Source organism: Sciurus vulgaris (genome assembly GCF_902686455.1).
Source record: "Sciurus vulgaris genome assembly, chromosome: 2".
In the NCBI taxonomy this organism is placed as follows: Eukaryota; Metazoa; Chordata; class Mammalia; order Rodentia; family Sciuridae; genus Sciurus; species Sciurus vulgaris.
Window position 1 is genome coordinate 80275840 of NC_136462.1, and position 26619 is coordinate 80302458.

The 26619-nt window shown below is 40.4% G+C and overlaps 2 protein-coding genes across 4 annotated transcripts; both read right to left on the minus strand.

Annotated features, from left to right (window-relative positions):
* Positions 1–8370: 8370 nt before the first annotated feature.
* LOC306654752 (non-secretory ribonuclease-like) lies at positions 8371–25020 on the minus strand. Of its 3 annotated transcripts, none has more exons than XM_079128613.1 (2): positions 25002–25020; positions 8371–9031 (listed from the first exon to the last, which is right to left on the minus strand). In XM_079128613.1, the coding sequence occupies exon 2, from the start codon at positions 9024–9026 to the stop codon at positions 8550–8552; it is 477 nt and encodes a 158-aa protein (XP_078984739.1). In that variant the 5' UTR covers positions 9027–9031; positions 25002–25020; the 3' UTR covers positions 8371–8549. The 3 variants fall into 3 exon arrangements, with proteins under 3 accessions (XP_078984739.1, XP_078984738.1, XP_078984737.1); XM_079128612.1 differs by lacking the exon at positions 25002–25020 and adding an exon at positions 9225–9308; XM_079128611.1 differs by lacking the exon at positions 25002–25020 and adding an exon at positions 10027–10161 and having other exon boundaries at positions 8372–9031.
* Positions 24159–24827, minus strand: LOC306654043 (non-secretory ribonuclease-like; the record flags this gene model as incomplete). The annotated part of the gene is made up of 1 exon (XM_079127256.1): positions 24159–24827. One exon carries the CDS (start codon positions 24825–24827, stop codon positions 24297–24299), a length of 531 nt encoding a protein of 176 aa, XP_078983382.1. The 3' UTR covers positions 24159–24296.
* Positions 25021–26619: the final 1599 nt, after the last annotated feature.

Genomic DNA, 26619 nt, shown 5'->3' on the forward strand with positions numbered 1-26619 from the left:
ACTTCAGCTCATCCTCCCTCAGGTGCTGTCCCACCATGGGTCCTGCTGTCCCAGTTTGAGGGTTCAACGTCTTACCTAGTCTTTGTGCTGCAGCTCCTGTTAGAACAGAACCCGCTGGTTGAACTGAGGCTCAAGGGCTGCAGGTGCTCTTATTTGGATGGTAGATATAGAGCAGCCCCCATGGGTGGGGCTGCTGGAGCCAGGAGGGTTCTGACGTCTTGGCCATGCAGAAACCCACACACTGGAACACATCACACTTGTGCAACCAGGCTCTGTTTTGATCACTTGGTCTATTAATGGATACCCAAGGATAGTAGTGCTGCTGCTTCTGCTATATGGAATCTAATTCCATGTCATCATGTCATGGAATTTGCAGGCTAGGTCTGATCTCTGTGTTTGACAACTACACTGCCTGTGGACTAACAATAGGTTTTGTCACTGTGTTTCAGTAGGGCACTGAAAGACCAAGTTCCATCAAGGCAGGGCTAGTGCTCAACAAGTGGAGTCAGGGAGGGCCCATTTCACAGGAGGAATTTGCATTCCTGTTTCATCTTAAAAACTCCCATAATGAGTCTCCTTTTCTGATACATGTCAGCTAGAGCTGGGTAGCAAATATCCATGTTGAAAAGGGCACTAACTCAGGGGTCTTCCCTGAGTCCAGCTCTCCCTTCTGACTCTCCTTCTCTGTTCAACCAATGATGTCACTCTTCTGGTTCCTGGAGACATTTGTATTTCTGACAATGAGAATCATTACTGTTTCCTGAAAAATGACTCAGAGCATGGCTTCTCGGTTTACACCCTGTGTTAATTTTTTTTCCCCCACTGTGACAAATACCTGAGATAAACAACTTAGAGGAGAAAAGATTTGCTTTGGCTCATGGTTTCAGAGATTTCAGTTCATGACTGGCTTCACTGCGTCAGGTCTTTGTGGGCAGAACATCATGGCAGAATGGCATGGTGGAGGAAAGTTGCTTAGTTCATGCCAGCCAGGAAGAGGGTTGGAGGAGAGAGTGAGAGAGAAACACTGGGGACAAGAAATACCTATTCAGGACATGCTCCAAGTGACTTACATCCTCCACCTACACTGTATGTTTCTTCCTCATGCCAGCAGTTCATTCAGTTAACAATGGATTGATCCACTGATGGTGTGTCAGAGCCCTCATGATCCAATCACTTACCAAAAGCCTCAGCTTGGAACATTGATGCATTGGGGACCAAGCCTTCAACACAAGAGATTTGGGAGATACTCCAGATGCAAAACATTATACACCCAAACTTTAAAATTTATTCAAAATATGCCTCATACTTTTTTTCTGATTGTTCCACATGTAAATTTGCTCTGCACATTTCCTTCTACCTCATGTTTTTCCAGAAGTATAAATAGTCTAGTTTTATGTTGAAGATTCTCTAAAGAGGACCTCTTTACCTAGGAAGTCTGACTAAATATGTGTTATGGTTTGATTTGGAATATCCCCCTCAAAACCCATGTGCTGAAAGCATATTCCCTACTGTATTACATTCAGAGGTGGGACTTTGAGGCAATGATTAGATCATGAAGGCTCAGACCTCACATTTGATAGCTGAAGGGAATACTGGGAAGTGGGAACTAGTTGGAAAAATTAGGGATATAAGGATATGATCTGGAAGTGTCTCTCTCTCTCTGCTTCCTGGTTACTGTGAGCTGAGCAGCTTTCCTCCACCATGTCCTTCTGCCACCATATTCTAAAACGAGTTGCATGGAGCCTGTGGACCATGGACTGAATCCTCTGAAACTGTGAGCCAAAATAAACTTTTCCTTCCCCAAGTTGTTCTTGGCAGGTATTTTGGTCACAGTAACCAAAAGTTGACTAACATAGCCTACATTAGTCAAATACACCACAACTCCAGTGTGTGTGTGTGTGTGTGTGTGTGTGTGTGTGTGTGTGTGTTGCTGTGGGTTGAATCCAGAATCCAGGTCCTCATTCATGTAAGGTAAATGCTGTATCACCAAGTAACACTCCTACTTCGATGCAATTTTTGTCTTTAACATAATGGAGCCTCTTTTCATGTGTTCTTTTTAGTTTTGTTAGCAAACTCTTAGCTGTGAGTTCCTACAAAAATAAAAGAATAAATTACTCATTTTTAAGATACGATGGCACAGTACACTCATACATTGCTGGTGGGACTGCAAATTAGTGCAGCCACTCTGGAAAGCAGTGTGGAGATTCCTTAGAAAACTTGGAATGGACCTACCATTTGACCCAGCTATCCCACTCCTCGGCCTATACCCAAAGGACTTAAAATCAGCACACTATAGAGATACAGCCATATCAATGTTCATAGTGGCTCAATTCACAATAGCCAGACTATGGAACCAACCTAGATGCTCTTCAATTGATGAATGGATAAAGAAACTGTGGTATATATATACAATGGAATATTACTCAGCTATAAAGAATAATAAAATTATGGCATTCGCAGGCAAATGGATGAAATTGAAGAATATCATGTTAAGTGAGATAAGCCAATCTCAAAAATCCAAAAGAGGAATGATCTCACTGATAAGCGGATGATGACACTTAATGGGGGGTGGGAGTGGGACAAGAATGGAGGAAGGAGGGACTGTATAGAGGGAAAAGAGAGGTGGGAGGGGTCGGGGGGAAGGAAAAAAATAATGGAATGAATCAAACATCATTACTCTATGTAAATTTATGAATATGCAAATGGTATGCTGTTACTCCATGTACAAACAGAAACAACATGTATCCCATTTGTTTACAATAAAAATAAATTAAAAAAAATAAAAAAAAAATAAAAATGATTAAAAAAAAAAAAGATACAATGGCACAGGGTGAGCATCCCCATTCCAAAAGGGAGGAAAATAGCAAGAAGGAGTTGGACCAAAGCAAGACCAAAACTCAGCATGGCACTGAATTCTGTAGCTCCACGCCTGCCTTTTGGGTCACATGGAGTGGTGCTGTGAGCTCTGTAGGGAATGGGCAGCTCAGCCCCTCTGGTCTCACTGACTGTGTCCCACATGGACTTTCTCCTGGGCTGGCTCTGCTAACTGCCACCATTTTCCCTTGGCTGGTGTTTCTGGCATCTCCACAGTCCTGGGGAGTCCACTGCAACTTTGGTTTATTCTCAAAGCTTCAGGCATTGCTCTGTCAGGGACTGTTTGCCAATCCTGCCACACCTTTCCAGGTCTCCCAGGCTTTCCTTTGAAATTTCAGCAGAAGCTTCTGGAACCCCTAACTTTTGCCCATACAGCTTCTATATCCTGTCCTCCAGTTTGACTGTCCAGAAACCACCACTACCACCAGTTTATTTGGATCTTTTCATAGAAAATGTAGGCAAGAATATAGAACTCATCTATACATTCCTTTATGCTGATTCCACAGTCCTAACACCTGACCCACAGAGCAGGTGGGCCACAACATCAAGTTTTAGGAAGACTTGGATGTTTATTCCTGGCTCCAAAAAAAGTGTATAGTGTTTCAGCAGAAACTGTTACCACCAGTAGAACAAATCAGTGTTTTCCCAGTAACAGGAGCTCATAAATAACCTTGTATATGGACATTAGCATCATCTTATTATCAAGTTTTGGTCCTGGAACACCATGGAGGGTGAAAAGCAATTCTTTTTACAGATCTTAGAGAACACGTAGTCGTTGAGAAGGATAGCACTGAGCAAAATTCTAAAACAAGTCGCAAGTTATCACTTAAAAAGTTTGTCATGAAGGACCCCTTTGTCTTCCTTCTATCTGTGGCTCTGGGATGAGAAGTTGCTTGTGGAACTTCAGGGTCCTTCTCATAGGTATGCATTCTGTATTGTTAGGACTAGAATTCTGGGAGGACAAGCAGCTTTGGAATAATCCCACATTGTGTGCACTCAACATCTCTGCAATATGCTCCCTGCCTCCATGTTTTTGGTACCAGGATTGAACCCAGGGGCACTTAACCACCGAACCACATTCCCAGCCCTTTTAAATATTTTATTTAGAGACAGGGTCTTGCTAGGTTACTTAGGGCCTTGTTAAATTACTGAGACTGGATCTGAACTTGCGATCCTCCTGCCTCAGCCTCCTGAGCCCTGGGATTACAGGTGTATGCCACTGAGCCTGGCCCCATTCCCCTTCTTATTGTTCTTAAACACTGTGATTTTAAGAGTTTCAGCTGGAAACCAACAAAGGAATTCTGGAATTGAGTACAGATACCCAACTACACTTGCATGTTTCTCTGTACCCTAATCCCATAGCAGCTAAAAGAATAATTTCCATAGAGAGAAAGAATGGTATGGGATAGGGAATGGATGACTGCTGAGAGAGAAGCCAGGATAGCAAGGAAGAGGGGAAAAGATAGATATGAAGTATGGAGATAAAAGTATATAAAAGGATATTTGGACTCTAAATGTTCTATGTATGCTCATTCGTTTAAATAATGTTAATTAAATAAACATATGTTTGACTTCCTAAACCCAAAGCTTTCAAGAAGAGGGTCAAAATAAGTGGATGTTTTGCTCCCCTCCCCACACCCAGAAATGTCTTCCCTGACTTCTCAAGCCCAGGGAACTACATTCTAGAACTGCTTTTCTGATGGCAGATTGGAGACAGTTTGCATTTCCAGTTACTCCATGACTCAGGATTCAAGCAACGTTGCTTGATTCTCAGCAAGGTGGGTGAATGAGGGAATTTAGTGAAATTCAATATTGAACAGTCAGAATCTCTTAGGGACTCAGAAGTTTGGGTGCACTGAACTAAGAACAAGAAAGAAAACACTGGAGCCAAGCCAGTTTTGACAGTGGCAGCAATAGTGGCACTGGTTAACCAGAGAGGGGAGGGTTAATACAAAGAAAGAAACACAATGGACAAATTTGGCACAGAAAAGTCCGTAGATCAGAGAAGCAGCCTGAACTTAGCTGATCCAGAGAATGCACAGCAAATTGGTATGTAAGTGTGCTCTGCTTTTCTCAAGTAGCAAGTGGAGAACTGAGGCAGGGAGCCATGTTGAGGAGACCACACTGAAGCTTGCTGCTGTGGGAACCAAGAGATCATAGCAAACATTGCCGTACTGTCCTGGAAAGCTCCTGCCGTGTGGTCCAGGGTATACCTAGTGGAATATGAGTGAAACAGGCACAGAGAACGTTGTACTAGGGGAATTCAAGTCAGAAATATGGAGGGGAGTGTAACTCACTTTCCCCTTGTGTGGAGGCTCGCGTGACCAGCTAAAGGGAGTCGGAAAACTGAATGGACGGGTGTGAATATACTCAGAATTCAGCCTCGGGAAGGCCATATTTGTGGGCAGTGGAGTGTGGAGGGTTGGCTCCCTTGCCCTGCAAGTATAATTTTTGAGAGACTCCCGAGATCCAGACTCCTGACAGAGATCAGCAACTGCTGGGTCCTGTGGTAGTGTTGACCTAATATCTCCAGAGCAGATATCACCCAGCAAAGCCCTTAAATCTGGATGCATTAAGCCCCAGCTGCTGAAACTCCACTCATAGAACTCTGCAGCAGCCCCACCCTGGTAGTGTACAGATCTGGTTTGTCTGGACAAAACTCCAATCAACAATAATTCCCATTTCATTCTACCTTATACTGGTGAGAAGGGAGTCTGAGCTATTTCAACTGCTTCAGTGTTAGACCACAGTTGGCAGCTCAGTGAGTCATACAAAAAGAGGAAGGGCTTAACAACCCCCTGCCCTTGCACCCTCTCTCTTTCTCTCAGTACATAGATCAAGAACAAATGGAAAGAATGACTGTTGGGCATAGACAGTGACCATCTATTCTTGTCAACTCTTTTCATGAGGAGAAAAATACTTTCAGTGGAGACCATACTTTATTTTTTAAAACTATCTAAAAATTGTTTTAATTAGTTGTATATGAGAGTAGAATACATTTATACATTTTGATAGATCATACATAAGTGGAGTATGATTTCTCATTTTTCTGATTGTACATGTTGTAGAATCATGTTAGTCATGTAGTCATATATGTACATGAGGTAATAATGTCTGTTTCACTCTACTGTCCTTCCTACCCCATAGCCCTTGACCTCCCTTCACTCCCCTCTACCTAATATAAAGTAAATCTATTCTTCCCTAGAACCCCTGCCACCTTATTGTGAATTAGCATTCACCTCAGAGAAAACATTTGGCCTTTGGTTTTCTGGGCTTGGCCTATTTCAGTTAGCATGATATTCTCCAACTCCATCCATTTACCAGCAAATGCCATAATTTCATTCTTCTTTAAAGCTGGGTTATATTCCATTGTGTGTGTGTGTGTGTGTGTGTGTGTGTGTGTGTGTGTGTATCACATTTTCTTTATCCATTTATCTGTTGAAGGGCACCTAGGTTGGTTTCATAGTTTATAGCAGCTTAATACTTTATTTTTTTCTAAGAAAAATTTTCCCCTTTTTTGTTTTGTTTGGTGTTATTACTGTGTTGGTTGGTTCATGAATGTATACATATACATTCATACACACACACACACACACGCATACACACTTTTTTCCCTACTTTTTAGCATTTTAAAATAAGTTATTTTTCTTTGTCTTTTGATGGTCAGGGTTTTTGGTTTTTTTCTTACCTTGGTTTTTTGTTTCACTCATTCCTCTTTCTCTTCTTTCTTCTCCTTCTTACAGCAAAATTCTCTTGTTCTCTCTTTCTGTCTCCCTTTACCTCATCTTTTCTATTTTCTCCTCCTTTCTTATAATTCTCACTTGCTACATTTCTTCTGCATTCTCTCTATTCACACTTCAAACATTTGAAACTTTATTCTACCTTCCTATCACATTTTTTTCTCTTAGAAGTATAGTTTTACCATTTTTTAGAACTATTTGGCTTATAAAATTCCTGCCATTTATGCTATTGCAGTAATTAGTACTGCAAACTGCTGACACAGACTTTTTACTTCAATGCCAGATCGGATTCACAGCTATTTATTGTATTTGCTGTTGGCAATTGCTGACCCCTCCATTTGTGTTTCTGTGGCAATTAGTGTTGCAGATGTCATAGTAGGCACTGTGTATTTATTTTAATGCTGCATATCGTTTGCTTTGCTTGTTGCCATTGTTTCTTTCTCTGTTTTCTATAAGGTTCTGGGAATCTACAGGGACACCACAAGTTTACACAGTAGACTTTGCTGCTGAACTAAACCGAGCGAAGAAAGAACATACTTTGCTTCACACAAAAATTACACTCAATCTTCAGCTATACTATAATAGAAAGAATAGAAGAGTCAAAAAATCTAAACTACTGACAAAAACACAAGTAGGAATGACTGGGAGGCCCTCATTCACCCTCATGAACATCCATTCCTACAGCAAAAACAGCTAACACAAGGCTATGGTGAAAGAGATTGAATGCATTCTGTGCTCTTATTGGGATTTGCAGAGTGGTGGGAGAGACTCACATTACTCGCATAACCATAGATTACTGTCAGTCTCACAGGTGACAACATAACATAGGACTACATGTTATACAGCAGAATAAAACAAGAGGAGCTGCCCTAGTTAGGGCATCAGAGAAGTCTCCACAAAGCTCAGGTAAGTTGCTCCCACTACCAAGCTTAGACTGGACTGCAGGTCTGCCTGGCTTGAAAGCCCAGTCCCACCCCTGATGGACACAAGGCTACCCCTCATGGCAACCAAAATCTTTCCTGCTGCTTCAGTTTCCCCCAGGAGCTCCTGAGCAATGACATTGAGTCATTACTCAATCACTGACCTCCTTGAAACAGCTTTTCTTTTTTAAACCACAAATGCAGAAGTGCTTTCCCTGTGACTGAGTTTCATAAAGTTGCTCAGAGACTCTCAATAGCAACACATCAGCCCAGTAATCCCTGGAATCAGAAGACGGACCTTCAGGGTTCTAAGGTGTGGAATATATCTGGCATGCCTCTGATACAGTGCGAGGGAGACTGAGGTGACCTGAGCAGCCTGCTAAGAGGGCAACATCTCGCTGAGAATCTAGTGGAATTTAGCTAAGATTGATCTGTAGTTGATCTCTGTTTCACTCACAAGGAAGCTCAGCCTCAGACTAAATCATTTGGACTTTCTTTCCTAGGCAATGGAAAGCCGTTTTAAAAGTGCAATTATTATATATCAGTTAAGAAATAAAAAAGAACAAAACAACAAAAAATTTGAGTGTATAATGAATGATTCCACAGGTCAAGGTTAGGGGCCCAGTCTGCTGAGGGTTCAGAGCAGCCTGAGAGAAATTTGCTATTGAAGAGGGCTTTTGTCAGTAGGCAGATTCAGAGGAGACCCCAGTTTCCCAGCCTGAGGTAAGTGAGGGGGCCATGTCTCTGCAGCTTCCTGATACAGTGTCTTTGCCTCACATCTCTTTGTTCCCCAAAATCTCAGGAAGAGGAAGGAGCACATATGTAAGACAGAGATACACAGAGGTTTAGATTTCTCTTCAAAGAGGTTTATTGCATGGCTTACAGGGTGCTTCAGCTTAGCTAAGCTTGAAGGGAGTTGGACACTGTTTCCTTGAGGACAGATGCTGACATCCAGGGTGGACAGAGGGCTTGGGAGCTGGCAGATGAGCCATGTCACAAAGTGCTGATCCAGAAGCTAACATGTCCCATCTAAGTGAACTGGAACCATTGGATAGGTGGTATTATCCTGTTTAGATCTGTTGGCACAAGCAACGATGTAGCACTTTGTTGCTGGTACGTTTCGATATCTGCAGTTTGTATAATTCTGTGATTTTCCGGTGATGACACAGTCAACTAAAGGCACCTGAACTGAACTGTTATGACAGTTTGTACTGCGGCTTGTAAGGCAGGTTATGTTTGGGGTTTCACAAACTTGAGCAACATTATCAAAAGTAGTATGCAGAAACGTATTTTTGCCTTTGCATCGCCCTCTATATCTGTTGACTACCCGCATTGCATCATCACATCGGGGGTGGGCCATATTTATGTGCTGGATTTCAAACCACTGAGCCCAGGTTAAATTAGCTGGTGGGGCCTGAGATGAGATAATCATTCCCATGAACCCCAGCAGCAACAGGAGCCAAAGTCGTGAGCCCAGCAGCTTTGGAATCATGTTTCCTGTGAACAAAGAGGAGAGATAACTAGTGTTGTATCCTAGCTCACTTACCATATTCTCTTTCTGTCTTAGCTTGTAGGTCCCTCTGCTGTCACTGTGGGTATTCATCCCTAAAATGTTCCAAGTTCCTGGGTATTCATTTTATTTGAGCTTCCCTTAGGTTCCACTGTGGGTGCTCTAGGGCTCAATGCTTACCCAGTCTCTGTGCTGTGGCTGCTGTGAGAACAGACCCAGCTGGTTGTCTGTCCCTGTGTTCAGAAACTGTGGGTGTTCCTCTATGAGCCTGTGGATATATTGCAGCCCCTGTGTGGGGCCCTCAGAGCCAGGAAGGTCTGATGTCTTGGTCATGATGAAACCCACTCACTGGTACTAGGCCCACCTGTGCAACTAGCCTCTTGGCTGACTCAAGGTCAGCACTGCTGCTGCTTCTGCTATAAGAAATCTAATTCCGTGTCATCCGTGAAGGACTTTTGCAGGCTAGATCTGATCTCCGTGGATGGAAACTATGTATAGCCTGCTGAATGTCCATGGGTTTCATCACCGTGTTTCAGTAGGGCATTGACAGACCAAGTTCCATCAAGGCAGGGCTAGTGCTCAACAAGTGGAGCCAGGGAGGGCCCATTTCATGGGAGGAATTTGCATTCCTGTCTCCTCTTAAAGACTCCCATGATGTTGGCTGGTGCACCGAGTCTCCTCTACTGCAAGGTGTCAGCCAGAGCTGAGCAGCAGCTGCCTGTGTCGGAAAGGGCTCTAGCTCAGGGGTCTTCCGTGAGTCCGCCTCTCCCTCCTGACTCTCCTTCTCTGTTCAGCCAATGATGTCACTCTCCTGCCTCCTGGAGACCTTTGTACTCATGACCATCAGACCTATTAGAGTTTCCTGAGAAATGACTCAGATCAGACCTTCCCAGTCCCTGGGCACTGATTTCCATTCAGCCCTCCCTCAGGTGCTGGCCCAGCACAGCCCCTCCCATCCCAAGTCTAGGGCTCAATGTCTTACCCAATCTCTGTGCTGTGGCTCCTGTAAGAATAGTTCCAGCTGGGTGTCCTGGAGTTCAGGGATTGTGGGTGCCCCTATTTGGGTTTGTAGATATATAGCAGCCCCTGTGGGTGGGGTTGCCAGAGCCAGGAGGGTTCTGGCATCTTGCCTCTGCAGAAGCCCACAGATTGGTACATGTGCAAACTGCCTTCCTGTTTCATTACTTGGCTGTACTTTGTTGGTGATATGTACTTGGGGATACAGCTTTTGTTGCTACTGTTCTAACAGACCTAAGGCATCCTGTGTTAACCAGAGTTTTCCCTGTTGATCTGGGATCTGCTGCTGAAGAATATATCCTGGCTGCAGAGTGACCAGAGATTTGATAATTCTGCATAAGGCTAGAACAAGAACCCAAACACAAAACAATAGTGCCAGGAAAGGCTGTTTGCACAGCAGAAGCCCAAGTTCCCCTTTCATTTTTAGTCTTCTTGGCGGTTTGTCACACACATATTGTCCATCTCCTTACTTCCTTCTGCAGTAAACTGATTTTTAAAAAATTTTGTCCTGCTCAAAATTCTGTAGGTAACCAAAACAATTTGTTATCTATATTCAAGGTCCTCCCCTGCATTCCTCTTTTGTAGGATTCACTTTTTCTGGTGTTAAGTATTGCCCTGAATATTATGTTCACTTTTTGAACAGTTGAGTCACCTTAAAGTAGAAGAAAACCATTCTGTTGAATTTGTCCCAGAGTGAACACTTAGTGTGATAAAGGATTCCAATATAGCACTTAGTATTCCTGCATTCTTTTCAGTCTGTGCTTTTTTCCACAAAATAATGAGCCTTTGATTGTCAGTTACCTACTGCATTTTGTGACATTAGGAAGAAGATTCTTATTTGTAAAAGAAAACCAAAACAAAAAACAAACACAACAAAAACCGAAAAACCAACTTTATGGACAGGACTCTGTGCTCCTGAAAGGAGAGATGTGACATGCATAGTTTCATACATAAAACACACTTTTTCTTGGTCCCCAGAAAAGCACTGGGAAAATAAATGAACACTGAATTTTATTACAATGTGATAGAGGTGACAACACTGGTCTGAGCATGTTTTTGGGGCACCAGGGATGAAGATAATCCCCTCATGGACAAGAAAGGATGCCAGAAGGAAAGTCTCTTGAAGTGCTGTAAAGGTGGGTAGGTGTTTGCAGAGGCTTTTGGGAGTCTAGGGAGAAGATGAGTGTTCTGGGGAAAGGGTGTGGTGTGGGAATTGCTCAGAGTGGCGACGTGAACTGCGGGGCAGGGAGATCTGCGTGCTTAGAGAGGCTAAATCTCTGCTCCAGCTTCCAGATTAGAAAACTGGACTTAGACCCTTCGATGGAATCAAACACCATTCCAGCCAAATTAGTCCACTAATGCTTTAGTACTTCTCTACCTTCCTGTCATCTGGAAATGCAATCGTTTTATTATTAGTGTCCCTACATAAATTGGGACACAATTGTGACCTGATAGAGGCTGTCACAGCAAAATCAAAATACACATCTGGCCTGAAACACTCTTGAGCAGAAAAAATGTATTTTTAAGTAGGCCTTAGAAATATTTTTTTCCAATGCGAATTAAAACTACACTGAGATTTCATCTCACTTCAGTCTGAATGACAATTATCAAGAATACAAGCAGCAATAAATGTTGCCAAGGATGTGGGGATAAGGTATACTCACAAATTGTTGGTGGGACTGCAAATTGGTGCAACTACTCTGGAAAACAGTATAGAGATTCCTCAGAAAACTTGGAATGGAACCACTATTTGACCCAGTTATTCCACTCCTCAGTTTATACCTAAAGAACTTAAAATAAGCAAACAACAGTGGCACAGCCACATCAATGTTTATAGCAGCTGAATTCACAATAGTTAAACTGTGAAACTAATGTAGGTGCCCTTCAACAGATGAATGGATAAAGAAAATGTGATATATACACACAATGGAATATTACTCAGCTATGAAGAAAAATGAAATTATTGTATTTTCCATAAATGGATGGAACTGGAGAATATCATGCTAAGGAAAATAAACCAATCCCCCAAAATCGAATGTTTTCTCTGATATGCAGATATTAACTCACAATGAAGGGTGAGGGATGGGGAAGAATAGAAATAACTTTGATTAGCCAAAGGGGATAAAAGGGAAGGAAGGGGGAATGGGAATGGGAAAGAAAGTAGAATGAATCAAACATTGTTATCCATGTGCAGATATTATTACACAACCAAAGTAATTTTACATCATGTACAACAAGAATGAGAAGTTATACTCCATATATGTATAATATATCAAAATGCATTCTACTATCATGTATAACTAATAAGAACAAATAAAAAATATAAAAAATAATCAATCCTGCTTAAACTGCCAACATAAGTGAAACTTAACTTGGGTCAATTCTGGTAAACATGATGTTAGATAAAGTATTTGGCAATCTTAACCAGTCATGTATTATGCGACAAGGGACTTTTCACCAAGGTATATCTACAATGGCATTTTTGTAACTGTTTCAGTAACTTTTCATTGATGTGACCAAAGACTTGACAAGAATAACGTAGATGAGGAAAAGTTTATTTGGGGCTTACTGTTTCAGAGGTCTCAGTCCAAAATGACATACTTCATAGCTCTAGGCCAGAAGTTGGCACGAACATCATGGCAGGAGTTTCAAGATGGGAGATTAGAAGAAGGCTGCATTCGTAGTTGCTCCATGGCTCAAAATTCCAGCACTGGGAGTATTGCTTCTCAGTGAGGTGACTGAAAGAGGAATTTCACTAAAAATTCAATATTGGATAGTCAGAATGTCTTAGAGACTTGGAAATTTGGGTACATTGGACAAAGAAGGAAGAGTACATTGGAGTCAAGCTGGTTGCATCAATGCAAGTAGTAGTGGTACAGATTACCACAGAGGAGAGGGGTAACACACAGAGGAACACAACAGACAGGTTTGGGAAGGAAAAACCTGAGACCAGAATTTGGCACAGAAAAATATCAGAAAATTAGCCTGAACTTAATTTACCCAGAGTCTGTGCTGTGGCATGAAGAGTGCTTTTCTCAACTGGAAAGCAGAGAGCTGAGGCAGGAGCCATCTTGAGGAGGTCATGCTTTGGCTGCTGCTGCAGAGCCAGAAGATCATAGCAAACATTGCCATACTTCCCCAGGAGGCATCTACCATGTAGCCTAGGGGGTATCTAGCAGAACTGAACAAAACATGCACTGAGAAGATTGGAACCAGAAAATTCAAGTTAGTAATAATGGAGGGAATGCCACTCAGTTTCCCTTTGAGTCTGGTAGCTGGTCTGACCAGCTAAAGTGGGTGGGAATCTGAACATGGGTATGAGTATACTCAGGGACAAAGCATGGGAAGCCTGTGTTCATAGGCAACAGGATGTGTGGTGAATTGATCTCTTGCCCCACGAGTAGAATTCTTGGGAGGCTTCTGGGAGCCAGACTCCTGATAGAGATCAGTTACTTCTAAGTCTTAGGGTTGTGTTGAGCTAATCTCACCAGAGCAGATACAAACCAATAAAGGCCCTCTGGTCTGATTAGACCTAAGCCCCAGTTGCTGGAACTCCCATCGTAAAATTCTGCAGAAGTCATCCTGGGAGTGCATTGATCTGGTCTCTACAGGCAAAATTCTACTGACAGTATGTCCAATTCTATCCCACCTTATACTGGCAAGAATGGACATTGAGAGATATTTCATTCAGCTTCAGTCTTAGGTCACTCCAACTGGAAGCTTAATGAGACACAAAAAGAGAAGGGGATTAAGAGCTCCCAACCCAGGACCTAAGAAGAAATGGAAAACAACAACAACAACAACAAAAAACCCAAAAGCAAGCGTTGGGAACAGGCAATGACCTTCTATTCTCTTCAACTCTGTTGACCACCTCAGTGGAGACAATTCCTTCATTAAGAATCTTGTTTTCTTTTTTCCTTTTCTTGGGTGTTCTTGCTGTATGGATTGGTTCATGAGCATATCTACATATAAATATTTCCCCCTCATTTTTAGTATTTTTTAAATGTAGTTATTTCTTTTTTTGCCTTGTCTTTTCAGGGTTAGGGATTTTGCCTGTTTATTTTGGTTTTGTTTTTATTTGTTCATTTCTCTTGTATGTATTTCTCTCTTTTCTCTCATGCTAACAGCCAAATTCTCTTCTTTTCTCTTTCTCAATTTACATTGTTTTCCTCATTTTCCCCTCTTTCCTTATAATCATCGCCTGCTACATCTCTTCTGCATTCTCTCTCTTCACTTTTTGAAATTGTAAACTCTCCTCTACCTTCCTGTCACATTTTCTTCTCTTAATGAATTGTATTTTTGCCATCTTCTAGCACTAATTGGTTTATATAACTTTTGCCAGAATCGTTAATGCTGTCGCTGTTTTATTGCTGTGGATGGCATAGTCAACACCTGTTGTTTGCTTTAATGCCAGATCTAGTTCACAGGTACTTACTGTTTTTGCTGTTGGCAATTTCTGACCCAAACATTTCTGTTTTTTTTTTTTTTTAAACAAACATGATAGATGTCATAGTAGGAATCAGGTATCTATTTTAATGCTATATATTATTTACATTGGTTGTTGCTATTGTTTCCCTCTATTCTATGAGGGAGTAGAAACCTACAGGAACACTACAAGTTCACAGGGTAGAGATTCTGTTGCTGAACTAAGCTCAGCACACTGACCTAAAGATAGCAGACACACACAAATCAATGACACTCAAACTTCAGCTATAGTTTAATACAAAGAATAGAAGAGACAGAAATCCCAAACTGCTAACCAGGCCCCAAGGAGAAAGAGTTAGGGGTTGGCACTCAGGTCCCATTCACAGAAATCCACTGCTAAGGCAAAAACAGAATTAACACAAAGATTGTGGATACTACACCTATGAGGGTTCTCAATCTGGCTTACTCCAGGAAAATTTGGCAAGAGAAGACTATACCCAAAAAAGGCTCACACATGAGTGGAAGAAAAATACATCCTAATACAGGCATAAAAGCCAACACAGGAATACAAGAAATATAAAATACAAGGTAGGGGCTGGGGCTGTAGCTCAGTGGCAGAGCACTTGCCTAGCCTGTGTGAGGCACTGGGTTCAATCCTCAGTGCCACATAAAAATAAGCAAAATAAAGTCATTCTGTCCATCTACAACTACAAAAAATTAAACAAACAAACAAAAAACAAGGTAACAGGACACCTCCTAAAGTTCACAATTCACCAAAAGTGACACCAAAAATAAATATTGCAGTGGGTGAAATATCAGATAAAGAATTCAAAAGAATGATTATAAAAGTGATCAATAGATTCCATAAGAACACAGAAAAACAACTGAATGAATTAAGGAAGTTAATACAGAATATGAATGAAAAATTCAATAAGAAGATAAAGATATTGAAAAAGAACCAAACAGACATCTTGGAAATGAAGGACACGATAAATCAAATAAAATTTTTAGTTGAAAGTGTCTCTAATAGAGTAGACAATTCTGAAGACAGAATCTCAGAGCTGGAATACAAAGTGGTCAATCTTGAATATTCAGACAGTATTAAAAAAAAAGTAATCATGACCATGATATACAAGAAATCTGGGACATTAAGAGACCAAATTTAAGAATCATTAAAATTGAAGAAGGTTGAGAGATGCAGGCTAATGTAATGGATAACCTCTTCAGAGAAATAATAATAGAAAAATTTCCAAACTTTGAGAATGAGATGGACATTCAGATGCAGGATGCTTTCAAAACCCCAAATAGACAAGACCAAGAAAGAACCTCTGCATGACACATTGTAATTAAAATGCCTAACACACATTAGAATTTTAAAAGTCACAGGAGAAAAATATCTGTTCATATTTAGAGGCAAACCAATCAGAATTACCTCTGATTTCTCAGCACAAAATCTAAAAGCCAGAAGGGCTTAGAATTATGTATTCCAAGTACTGAAATAAAATAACTGTCAGCCAAGATTTCTATATTCAGCAAAGTTACTCTTCAGAGCAGAAAGAAACACCTTTCAAGATAAGCAGGAACTAAAATAATTCATGACTACCAAACTGGCACTACAGAAAATATTTAAAGAACTACTTAACATAGAAGAAATCAAAAGCAAACCCCAGAACTCACAAATGAACAAATTTCATTTGAAGAGTAGATAAGCAAATGAGAAACAGGACCAAATTAAACATTAGAAATAAATCAAAATGGCAGGAATTAATAAATATCTTATATCATAACATCCAATATAAATAGTCTCAACTCTTCAATGAAAAGATATAGGCTGGCAGAATAGATTCAAAAACAAGGCTCAACTATATTTTGTTTGCAAGAGACTCACCTTACAGGCAAAAACAGCCATAGGCTGAAAGTGAAAGGATGGAAATTGATATACTATGCAAATGGAGCCTGAAAACAAGCAGGAGTAGCTACTCTCATCTCCAACAAAGAAGACTTTAAGTCAAAGTTAATCAGAAGAGAGAAAGAAAGTGGCTTCATACTGGTAAAGTGAACACTCTAACAATAAGATATAATTATAGTAAATATTTTCTCCCAAATGTTGGTGCACCTAATTACATAAAACACAGTACTCAAATTAAAGGCTGAGACAAGGCCCAGCACAATGTTATTGGTTGATTTCAGGACATCTCTCTCACCAATAGATAGGTCATATACACATAATCTCAGTAAAGACACTTTGAATCTGAAAAATACTGTAAATCAAATGGACTTAGCAGATATCTATAGAATATTTCATCCAATAACAGCTGAATACACTTTCTCCTCAGGAGCTCATAGAACCTTCTCCAAAACAGACCGTGTTTTAGGCCCACAAAACAACTCTTAGAAAACACAAAAAATTGATAAAATTCCTTGTATCTTAACAAATCATAAAGGAATAAATTAGAAATCAACATAAAGCAAATTCTGCAGAAATTAAATGCACACATGGAAATTGAACAATATACTTTTGAATGATGAATGGGAGATAGAAGAATTCAGGGAGAAATTTAAAAATTATTTGAATCAAACAAGAATATTATGCAATATACCAGAACCTCCAGGACACTATGAAGCTGTTTCTAAGAGGAAAATTTATAGCTATACATGTCTACATAAGAAAGTCAGAAAGATTCCAAATAAACAATCTAATGACACATCTCAAGACTCTTGAAAACAAGAGCAAACAAGTTCCAAAATTTGTAGAAGCAAGGAAACAAAGATCAGAACCAAAGTCAGTGAAATTAAGAATAAAAAAAATACAAAGAATCTACGAAATGAACATCTGGTTCTTTGAAAAGATAAACAAGATTGATAAATTCTTACCAAAACTAACCAAAAGAAAAAGAGAGAAGACCCAAATTAATAAAATCATAGATGAACAAAGGAGAAATCACCACATACATCACAGGAATCCAGAGGATCATTAGGGACTATTTTGAAAACTTATACTCTGATAAATTGGAAAACCTATAAGAAATGGATATATTTCTAAACACCTAAGACCTGCCCAAAATGAATCAAGAGAACATAAAAAACCTAAACAGACTATTAAATAGTAATGAAGTAGAAGCAGTAATAAAAAATCTTCTGATGAAGACAACCCCAGGACCAGATGGATTCTCAGCTGAATTCTACCGGATTTTAGAGAAGAACTAAAGCCAGTGATCCTCAAATTATTCCATGAAATAGGGATGGAACACTCCCAAATTCATTCTATGAAGGTAGTATCACACTTATACCAAAAGTGTGATAAGGCCACGTCGATGAAAGAAAACTACAGACCAATAACCTGATAAACTTAGATGCAAAAATATTCAATAAAATATTAGCAAATCATATTCAACAATATATTAAGGGAGTGGGCAAATAGCTCACCTCGCAGAATGCTTGCCTTGCATGCGCACGGACCCGGGTTCAAATCCCCAGCAATATATTAAGAAGACTACATCATGATGAAGTTGGTTTCATCTCAGGGATGCAAAGATGGTTTAACATATCCAAATAAGTGTAATTCATTACAAAAACAGAATTAAGGACAACAATCACTTAGCTATATCAATAAATACAGAGAAAACCTTTGACAAATTCAGCACCTATTCATGATAAAAATACAGAAGAAACTAGGGTTGGAAGGAACTTATCTCAACATTATACAGGTTATATATGACAAACCCAAAGTCAACATCATGCAAATGGGGAAAAACTGAAAGCAGGTCCTTTAAAATCTGGAACAAGAAAGGTATCCACTCTCATCACTCCTATTTGATATAGCAAAAGCGATTCAAGGCAGAGCAATTAGACAAGAGAAGGAAATAAAAGGGATAAAAATAGCAAAGGAAGAAGTCAAATTATCACTTTTTGTAGATGATATGATCCTATACTTAGAAGATCCTTTAAGCTCCACAAGAAGACTGCTAGAGCTAATAAACAAATTCAACCAAGGAGCAGGTTAGAAAATCAACATACAAAAATCAAGTTTTTTTAGAACACCAAAGATAAATATTCTGAGGAAAAAAAGTCACAAAAAAATCTCATTCACAGTAGCCTCAAAAACAAACAACAACAACAACAACACCAAAATAAAAATAGGAATAAATCTAAGGAGGTGAAAAGACCTCTACAGTGAAAACTATAGAGCATTGAAGATAGAGGAAAACACAAGAATGTAGAAAGGGCTCCCCTGTCCAAGGTTAAGCAGAATTAATATTACTAAAAATGGTCATACTATGGAAAACAATACAAAGATTCAATGTAATCCCCATCAAAACACCAATGACATTCTTCACAGAAGTAGGAAAAGCAGTCCTAAAATTTACTTGGTAGAATGAAGGACCCAGAATAACCAAAGAAATTCTAAGCTGAAAAAAAGCAAAATAGGAGGCATCACAATAAATATGCCTGTTCAAATTATATTACAAAGTTATAGTAGCAAAAACTGCATGGTATTGGCATAAAAACACACATGTAGACCAATGTTACAGAATAGAAGACCCAGAGACAAACCCGATCAGATACGGTCATCTGATGCTTGACAAAGATGCCAAAAACACACACTAGAGAAAAGACAGTCTTTTTAATGAACAGTGCTGGGAAAATTGGTTATCCCTATGTAGAAGAATGAAACCAGACACTTATTTCTCACCCAGCACAAAAATCAACTCAAAATGGATCAAAGTCCTAGGAATTAGACCAGCAACTATGCAACTGCTGGAAGAAAATACAGGGTTAACACTCCAGCACATAGGTGCAGGCAACAACTCTCTCAATAGAACCCCTGAAGCTCAGAAAACAATGCCAAGAATTAATAAATGGTATGGCATCAAATTAAAATGCTTCTGCACAACAAAAGTAACAAAGAAGAAGGTGAAGAGACCACCAACAGAATGGGAGAAAATCTTTGCTAGCTTCTCTTTTGACAGAGATTATTATCCAAAATATATAAAGAACTCAAAAAAATTTAACACCAAACAACCAAATAAGGGCATGTGAACTGAAGAGACACTTCTCAAAAGAAGAAATACAAACATCCAACAAATATATGAAAAAATGTTCAATGTCTTTAGTAATTAGGGAAATGCAAATCAAAACTACAATGGGTTTCATCTCACTCCAGTTAGAATGATGGCCATCAAGAGTTCAAAAAAATAAATGCTGGAGGAAAAGGAACACTTTTACACCATTGGTGGGTTTATTTATGAGCACAATCACTAAGGAAATCCCTATGGAGATTCCTGAAAAGATATGACCATATGACCATATAACCCAGTTATGCTTAAATATTCCTTAGTATTATCTTCAAGAATTGGAGTCAGCATGTGATAGCAATACATATGTACCCATGTTTATAGCTGCACAATTTACAATAGCCAAAGTATGGAACCATCCTAGGTGTCCATAAACAGATAAATGGATAAAGAAAATGTGGTATATATACACAATGGAGTTTTATTCAGCCATGAAGAAAAATGAAATTATATTATTTGCAGAAAAATGGATGAAACTTGAGAATATTATGTTAAGTGAAATAAGCCAGAGTCAGAAAGTAAAGGGTCACATGTTTTTCTCTTATATGTGGAAGCTAAAGAGAAAAAAGAAAAAGAAGCAGGGGCTCTCATGAAAATTGAAGGGCGATCCATATAGCAGAGAAAAGGGAATAATGGGAGGGAGGAGAGAAGGAAAAGGGGAAATACTGAGGAATGATATTGGTTGGCCAAATTATATTATTATCTTGTGTGCATGTATGAATATGTTATAACAAATCCCACCATTATGTATAACTATCATACACTAATACAAAATGTGAAAAAATTCAATTCCATGCATTTGTAGGTGCAGAGAAGAAAGAAAACCACTTTCATTCCCTGTATTGTCCTTATTCTATGTGTATTTGCATTCTTATTCTGTGATTAATTTAAGAATGCATGTGTTCTCTGAAGGACTACAAGCTGCACAGGAACAGACATTGTGTATTTGATCGCTGCTGCTCATAGAGTTTGCATATATACATTTTTAAAATATATATTTTTCATATGTTGATGGACCTTTTTTAATTCATTTATTTATATGTGGTGCTGAGAATCAAACCCAGTACCTCACCCATGCTAGGCAAATGTTCTACCACTGAGCCACAACCCCAGCCTGAGTTTGCATATATTAAGTGATTAAAAATATTTTTTTAACTGAATGGATGAATGGCATACTTACTGTGTGATTAACTGGTGGCCCTTGTATGTGTAAGTTGTATATAATTGAATATTTTCACAGAGTGTTAGAGAAAGTTATCTTCTTTTTAAAACATAAAAACCATGTCTGAAAGATTGAGTTATTTGTCCTAGCTCACATGATTTAAGTGGCAAAGCTGGCATTCCAGTGTTGTCTCTTCCTGAATGTTTATAGTGATACCCAGGGACTTAGCAAATATACTTACAATAGGTTTTAAACTCCATTTATTCTCCAGTCTACCTTTGCTAATTTCCAATTTTGAATTAAATGTTGGCATAATTTACACACAAACTGCAATTTACATAATCATAGCAAAATCAGACCTGAATTAGTCAGTAGCATTTTAGAAGTCATCACGGTGCTGGCCAAGGGAAAAATGGAGGCGTACCAACTTCTCAGGAAGGTTAGGGTTATCAAGCTGTGAACGAGGCCCTTATCCTCACTATGCAACTCAACTACCCACCATCAATGAATTAGCCCATAATTCATTTGTTCCTTCATTGGCAAATAGTTTTCAATATATTCAAATAATTTTCAATACATCCTTTGGCAAATCTTGGTTGGCAAAGGAAAGTGAATGCACTCTGTGGTCTTAATGGGATTTGCAGAGCAGTGGGAGAGACTCACATTACTCACATAACTATAGATTACTGTCAGTCTCACAGGTGACAACATAAGATAGGAATACACGTTATATGACAGAATAAAACAAGAGGAGTTGCCCTAGTTAGGGCATCAGAGAAGTCTCCACAGAGCTCAGGTAAGTTGCTCCCACTACCAAGCTTAGACTGGATGGCAGGTCTGCCTGACTTGGAAGCCCAGTCCCATCCCTGATGGACACAAGGCTACCTCATGGCAACCAAAGTCTTTCCTGCTGCTTCAGTTTCCCCTAGGAGCTCCTGAGCAATGACATTGAGTCATTACTCAATCACTGACCTCCTTGAAACAACTTTTCTTTTTTAAACCACAAATGCAGAAGTGCTTCCCTGTGACTGAGTTTCCTAAAGTTGCTCAGAGACTCTCAATAGCAGCATATCAGCCCAGTGTCCCTGGGCTCAGAAGATCAATCTTCAGAGTTCTAAGGTGTTGAATATGTCTGGTGTGCCTTTGATAGGGTGTGGGGGTGACCGATAGGGTGATGTGAGTGGAGCAGCCTGCCAAGAGGACAGCATCATGATGAGAATCTAGTGGAATTTAGCTAAGATTGATCTGTGGTTAATCTCTGCTTCACTCACAAGAATCTCGGCCTCAGGCCTTTCATGTCAAACTAGATGGTTTGGACTTTCTTTCCTAGGCAATGGAAAGCAGTTAAAAAAATTGTTGAGAGAAGTGACTGAGGGAATGTTTGGAAAATTCTGTCAGCAGTGCGTGTAGAGCCTACTGATTGGGAAGAAGGGTGTTGGGAATTGGGCTTGGCATGTTCTAGACCCCTTGGAGGAGATGTTCCATATTCCTCAGGGTCCACAATTCCTACGTCTACAGGATCCAGGCAGGGGTTGGAAGGGATGAGCAGGCAGGCAGGAGACAACAGGCAGTGCTTGGAATGGTGAAGCCCTGGAGTGTTCTGATCCTGTTGATAAGAGCCACTGATTCTGACTCCCTGGGTGTTTCTTTAAAGAAATGCAGATCACGCCTGCCAGATATTCCCATTTTTCACAAGGAAGATAGAAATCTAGACTTTTAGGTTGAAAAATCTAGACTTTTATAACTTGTTAGCGAATTTAAAACTTCACAATGGCAGAGTGCAGAACAATCCAAATAGGCTGTGTGCCAGCAGGCCAGCATCAGCACTCTGGTTCCAGTTTGTCAACTTAACCTTTGGTTTATTTTCTATTGCAATGACCATACCCACCCCTACCCCACCACACACAGTGACTGTTAAGATTCCAGGGACAGTAGTCTATAGCTAGACACTCAAATGGGTAGGCACCTCTACAATGAAATAAAATGTGACCAGTATTCATATAGAAGTCAGTCTCAAAATAAAAAAATTAAAGAAAGACTGGTGTCATAGCTCAGTAGTAAAGCATCTTGGGTTCAATCCCTAGTGCAATACACAAACACATAGACACACACACACACACACAACACACACACAAACAAATAGGGTAATGATCTAAATGACAGTATCAAAAGAATATCTGCAAATTGCCAAATAGTCTATGAAAAAATGCTCAACTTCACTAGTCTTCTAGAAAATGCAAAGCAAATACCACAATGAGATACCATCACACCCCAGTTCGAATGGCTATCATCAAAAAGACAAAAAGTACCAGATGCTGGTGAGAATCTGGTGAAAAGGAAACTCTTGAGCACTACTGGTGGGAATCCAAGTTAGTGCAGCCACTATGGAAAATAATATGGTGGTTTCTCCATGATGAAAAATAGGACTTCCTTCTGATCGAGCAATCCTACCTCTGGGTATAAATCCAAAGTAAAGGGAATCAGTATGTCATAGTGACATCTGTAGTCCCATGTTCATTGCAGGATTATTCACAAGGACCATGAAATGGAAATAACCCAAGGGTCCATCACCTGATAATTAGATAAAGATGTGGTGCATATGTACAAAGGAATACTAGTTAGTGATAAAATGCAACGAAATCCTGTCATTTGCAACAACATGGACAGAATTGGATGTTGTTATGTGGCCTAAACCAGGAGTAGAAAGACAAATACCTCATGATCTCACTCATGAGTGTTATTTTAAAAAGTTGATCTCATAGAATTGAGAGTAGGACAGAGCCCCAGAGACTGGGGAAAGTGGGGATAGAAAGAGGTTGGATCACAGTTACCAAAATGTAGACAGGAGGAATGTGTTCTAGTATTCTACAGCACAGCAGGATGACTACAGTTAACCAAAATGTACCATATGTTTCAAAATGGCTGGAAGAGAAGATTTTGAATGTTCCCCACAGAAAGTAATGATAAAGTACTTGATTTGCTGGAAATGTTAATTACCCTGATTAATCATTACACTCTGTATACATGTCTGGAAAAATCTCATTGTACCCATTAATATATGCAATTATTATATGTCAGTTAAAAATAAAATAAAAAACCCAGGAAACAAATTGAACTATACAATGAATAACTCCAGAGGCCAAGGTTAGGGCCCAGTCTGCAGAGGGTTCAGAGCAGCCTGAGAGAACTTTGCTCTTGAAGGAGGGCCTATGTCAGTAGGCAGATTCAGTGGAGACCCTAGTTTCCCAGTCTGAGGCAGTGAGGTGGCCAAGTCTCTGCAGCATCCTGATACAGTGTCTTTGCCTCACATCTCTCTGCAAAAATCTCAGGAAGAGAAAGGAACAAGTTTGTAGGACAGATTGTGACTAAATGACAACAGAGGGGCAGAACAGATACACATAGATCTAGATTCTCTTCAAAGACATTTATTGCACAGCTTACAGGGTGTTTCAGCTCAGCAAAGCTTGAAAGGGGCTGGAGACTGGTTCCATGAGGGCAGGTGCTGACATCCAGGGTAGACAGTGGACTTGGGAGCTAGCAGAAGAACCATGTCACAAAGTGCTGATCCAGGAGCTAACATGTCCCATCTAAGTGAACTGGAACCATTGGATAGGTGGTATTATTCTGTTCAGATCTGTTGGCACAAGCAACGATGTAGCACTTTGTTGCGAATTTATTTCTGTATTTGCAGTTTACATAATTTGATGCATATTTTGTGATGATACAGTCAACTAAAGGCACCTGAACTGAACTGTTATGACAATTTGTATTGGTGGTACGACAGGTTATGTTTGGGGTTTCACAAACTTGAGCAACATCATCAAAAGTTGTATTCAGAAATGTATTTTTGCCTTTGCATCGCCTTCTATAACCGTTAACTACCTGCATTGCATCATCACATTGGGGGTGGGCCATATTTATGTGCTGGATTTTAAACCACTGAGCCCAGGTTATGTTAGACGGTGGGGCCTGAGATGAGAAAATTATTCCTATGAGCCCCAGTAGCAGAGGGAGCCAAAGTCGTGAGCCCAGCAGTTTTGGAATCATGTTTCCTGTGAGCAAATAAGAGAGGTAATCAGTCCTGCATCCCGGCTCAGTTACCATACCCTCTTCCTATCTCATCCAATAGCCCCCTCTGTCACTGTGGGGTCATATTTCCATTTGCTTTCTATCCCTAAAGTGTGCCAAGTCTCCTGGGCATTAACTTCAGCTTATCCTCCCTCAGGTGCTGTTACATCATGGGCCTGACTGTCCCACCTCTAGGACTCAATGTCTTACCCAGTCTCTGTGCTGTGGCTCCTGGGAGAACAGACCCAGCTGATTGTCCTGGGCCACAGGGGCTATTGGGATGGTAGATATATAGCAGCCCCTGTGGATTATAGCTGCCCCTGTGAGTGAGACTGTCAGAGTCAGGAAGTTTCTGGTCACTAGTACACACTGGTACTAGGCCCACCTGTGCAGCTAGCCTCTTGGCTGACTAATGGGTCCTCAAGGTCAGCACTGCTGCTGCTTCTGCTATAAGAAATCTAATTCGTGTCATCCGTGAAGGACTTTTGCAGGCTAGATCTGGTCTCTGTGGATGGAAACTATGTACAGCCTGCTGAATGTCCATGGGTTTCATCACCGTGTTTCAGTAGGGCACTGACAGACCAAGTTCCATCAAGGCAGGGCTAGTGCTCAACAAGTGGAGCCAGGGAGGGCCCGTTTCATGGGAGGAATTTGCATTCCTGTCTCCTCTTAAAGACTCCCATGATGTTGGCTGGTGCACCGAGTCTCCTCTACTGCAAGGTGTCAGCCAGAGCTGAGCAGCAGCTGCCTGTGTCGGAAAGGGCTCTAGCTCAGGGGTCTTCCCTGAGTCCGCCTCTCCCTCCTGACTCTCCTTCTCTGTTCAGCCAATGATGTCACTCTCCTGCCCCCTGGAGACCTTTGTACTCATGACCATCAGACCTATTAGAGTTTCCTGAGAAATGACTCAGATCAGACCTTCCCAGTCCCTGGGCACTGACTTCCATTCAGCCCTCCCTCAGGTGCTGTCTCCCCACAGCCCCTCCCATCCCAAGTCTAGGGCTCAATGTCTTACCCAATCTCTGTGCTGTGGCTCCTGTAAGAATAGTTCCAGCTGGGTGTCCTGGAGTTCAGGGTGGGTGTCGCTATTTGGGTTTGTAGATATATAGCAGCCCCTGTGGGTGAGGCTGCAAAAGCCAGGAGGGTTCTGGCATCTTGCCTCTGCAGAAACCCACAGATTGGTACATGGCCCTCTTGTGCAAACATTCTTCTGGTTTCATTAGTTGGTAATGAAAGTAATGGGTACTCAACTGCTGTTGTAACTCTAACTGCTACTGTTCTAACAGACCTAAGGCATGCTGTGTCAACCAGAGCTTTCCCTGTTGATCTGGAATCTGTTGAAGAATATATCCTGGCTGCAGAGTGACCAGAGATTTGATAATTCTGCATAAGACTAGGCCAAGAACCAAAACACAAAAGAACCGTGTCAGGAAAGGCTGTTTGCACAGTAGAAGCCCAAGTTCCCCTTTCATTTTTAGTCTTCTTGGCAGTTTGTCACACATATTTTCTCCATCTCCTCACCTCCTTCTGCAGTAAACTGGTTTTTAAAAAATTTCTTTCAGCTCAAAATTCTGTAGATAAGTGAAATAATTTGTTACATATAATATATAATGCTATATATTAGGATTATAGCATATAAATTTGTTATATATAAAATTATTAAAATAATTTGTTATATATATTCAAGGTCCTCCCCTGCATTCCTCTTTTGTAGGATTCACTTTTTCTGGTGTTAAGTATTGCCCTGAATATTATGTTCACTTTTTGAGCAATTGAATCACCTTAAAGTAGAAGAAAACCATTCTGTTGAATTTGTCCCAGAGTGAACATT

Excerpts from the sequence above, each read along its gene's own strand:
- LOC306654752 (XM_079128613.1), bottom strand. The coding sequence starts at position 9,026 with ATGATTCCAAAGCTGCTGGGCTCACGACTTTGGCTCCTGTTGCTGCTG.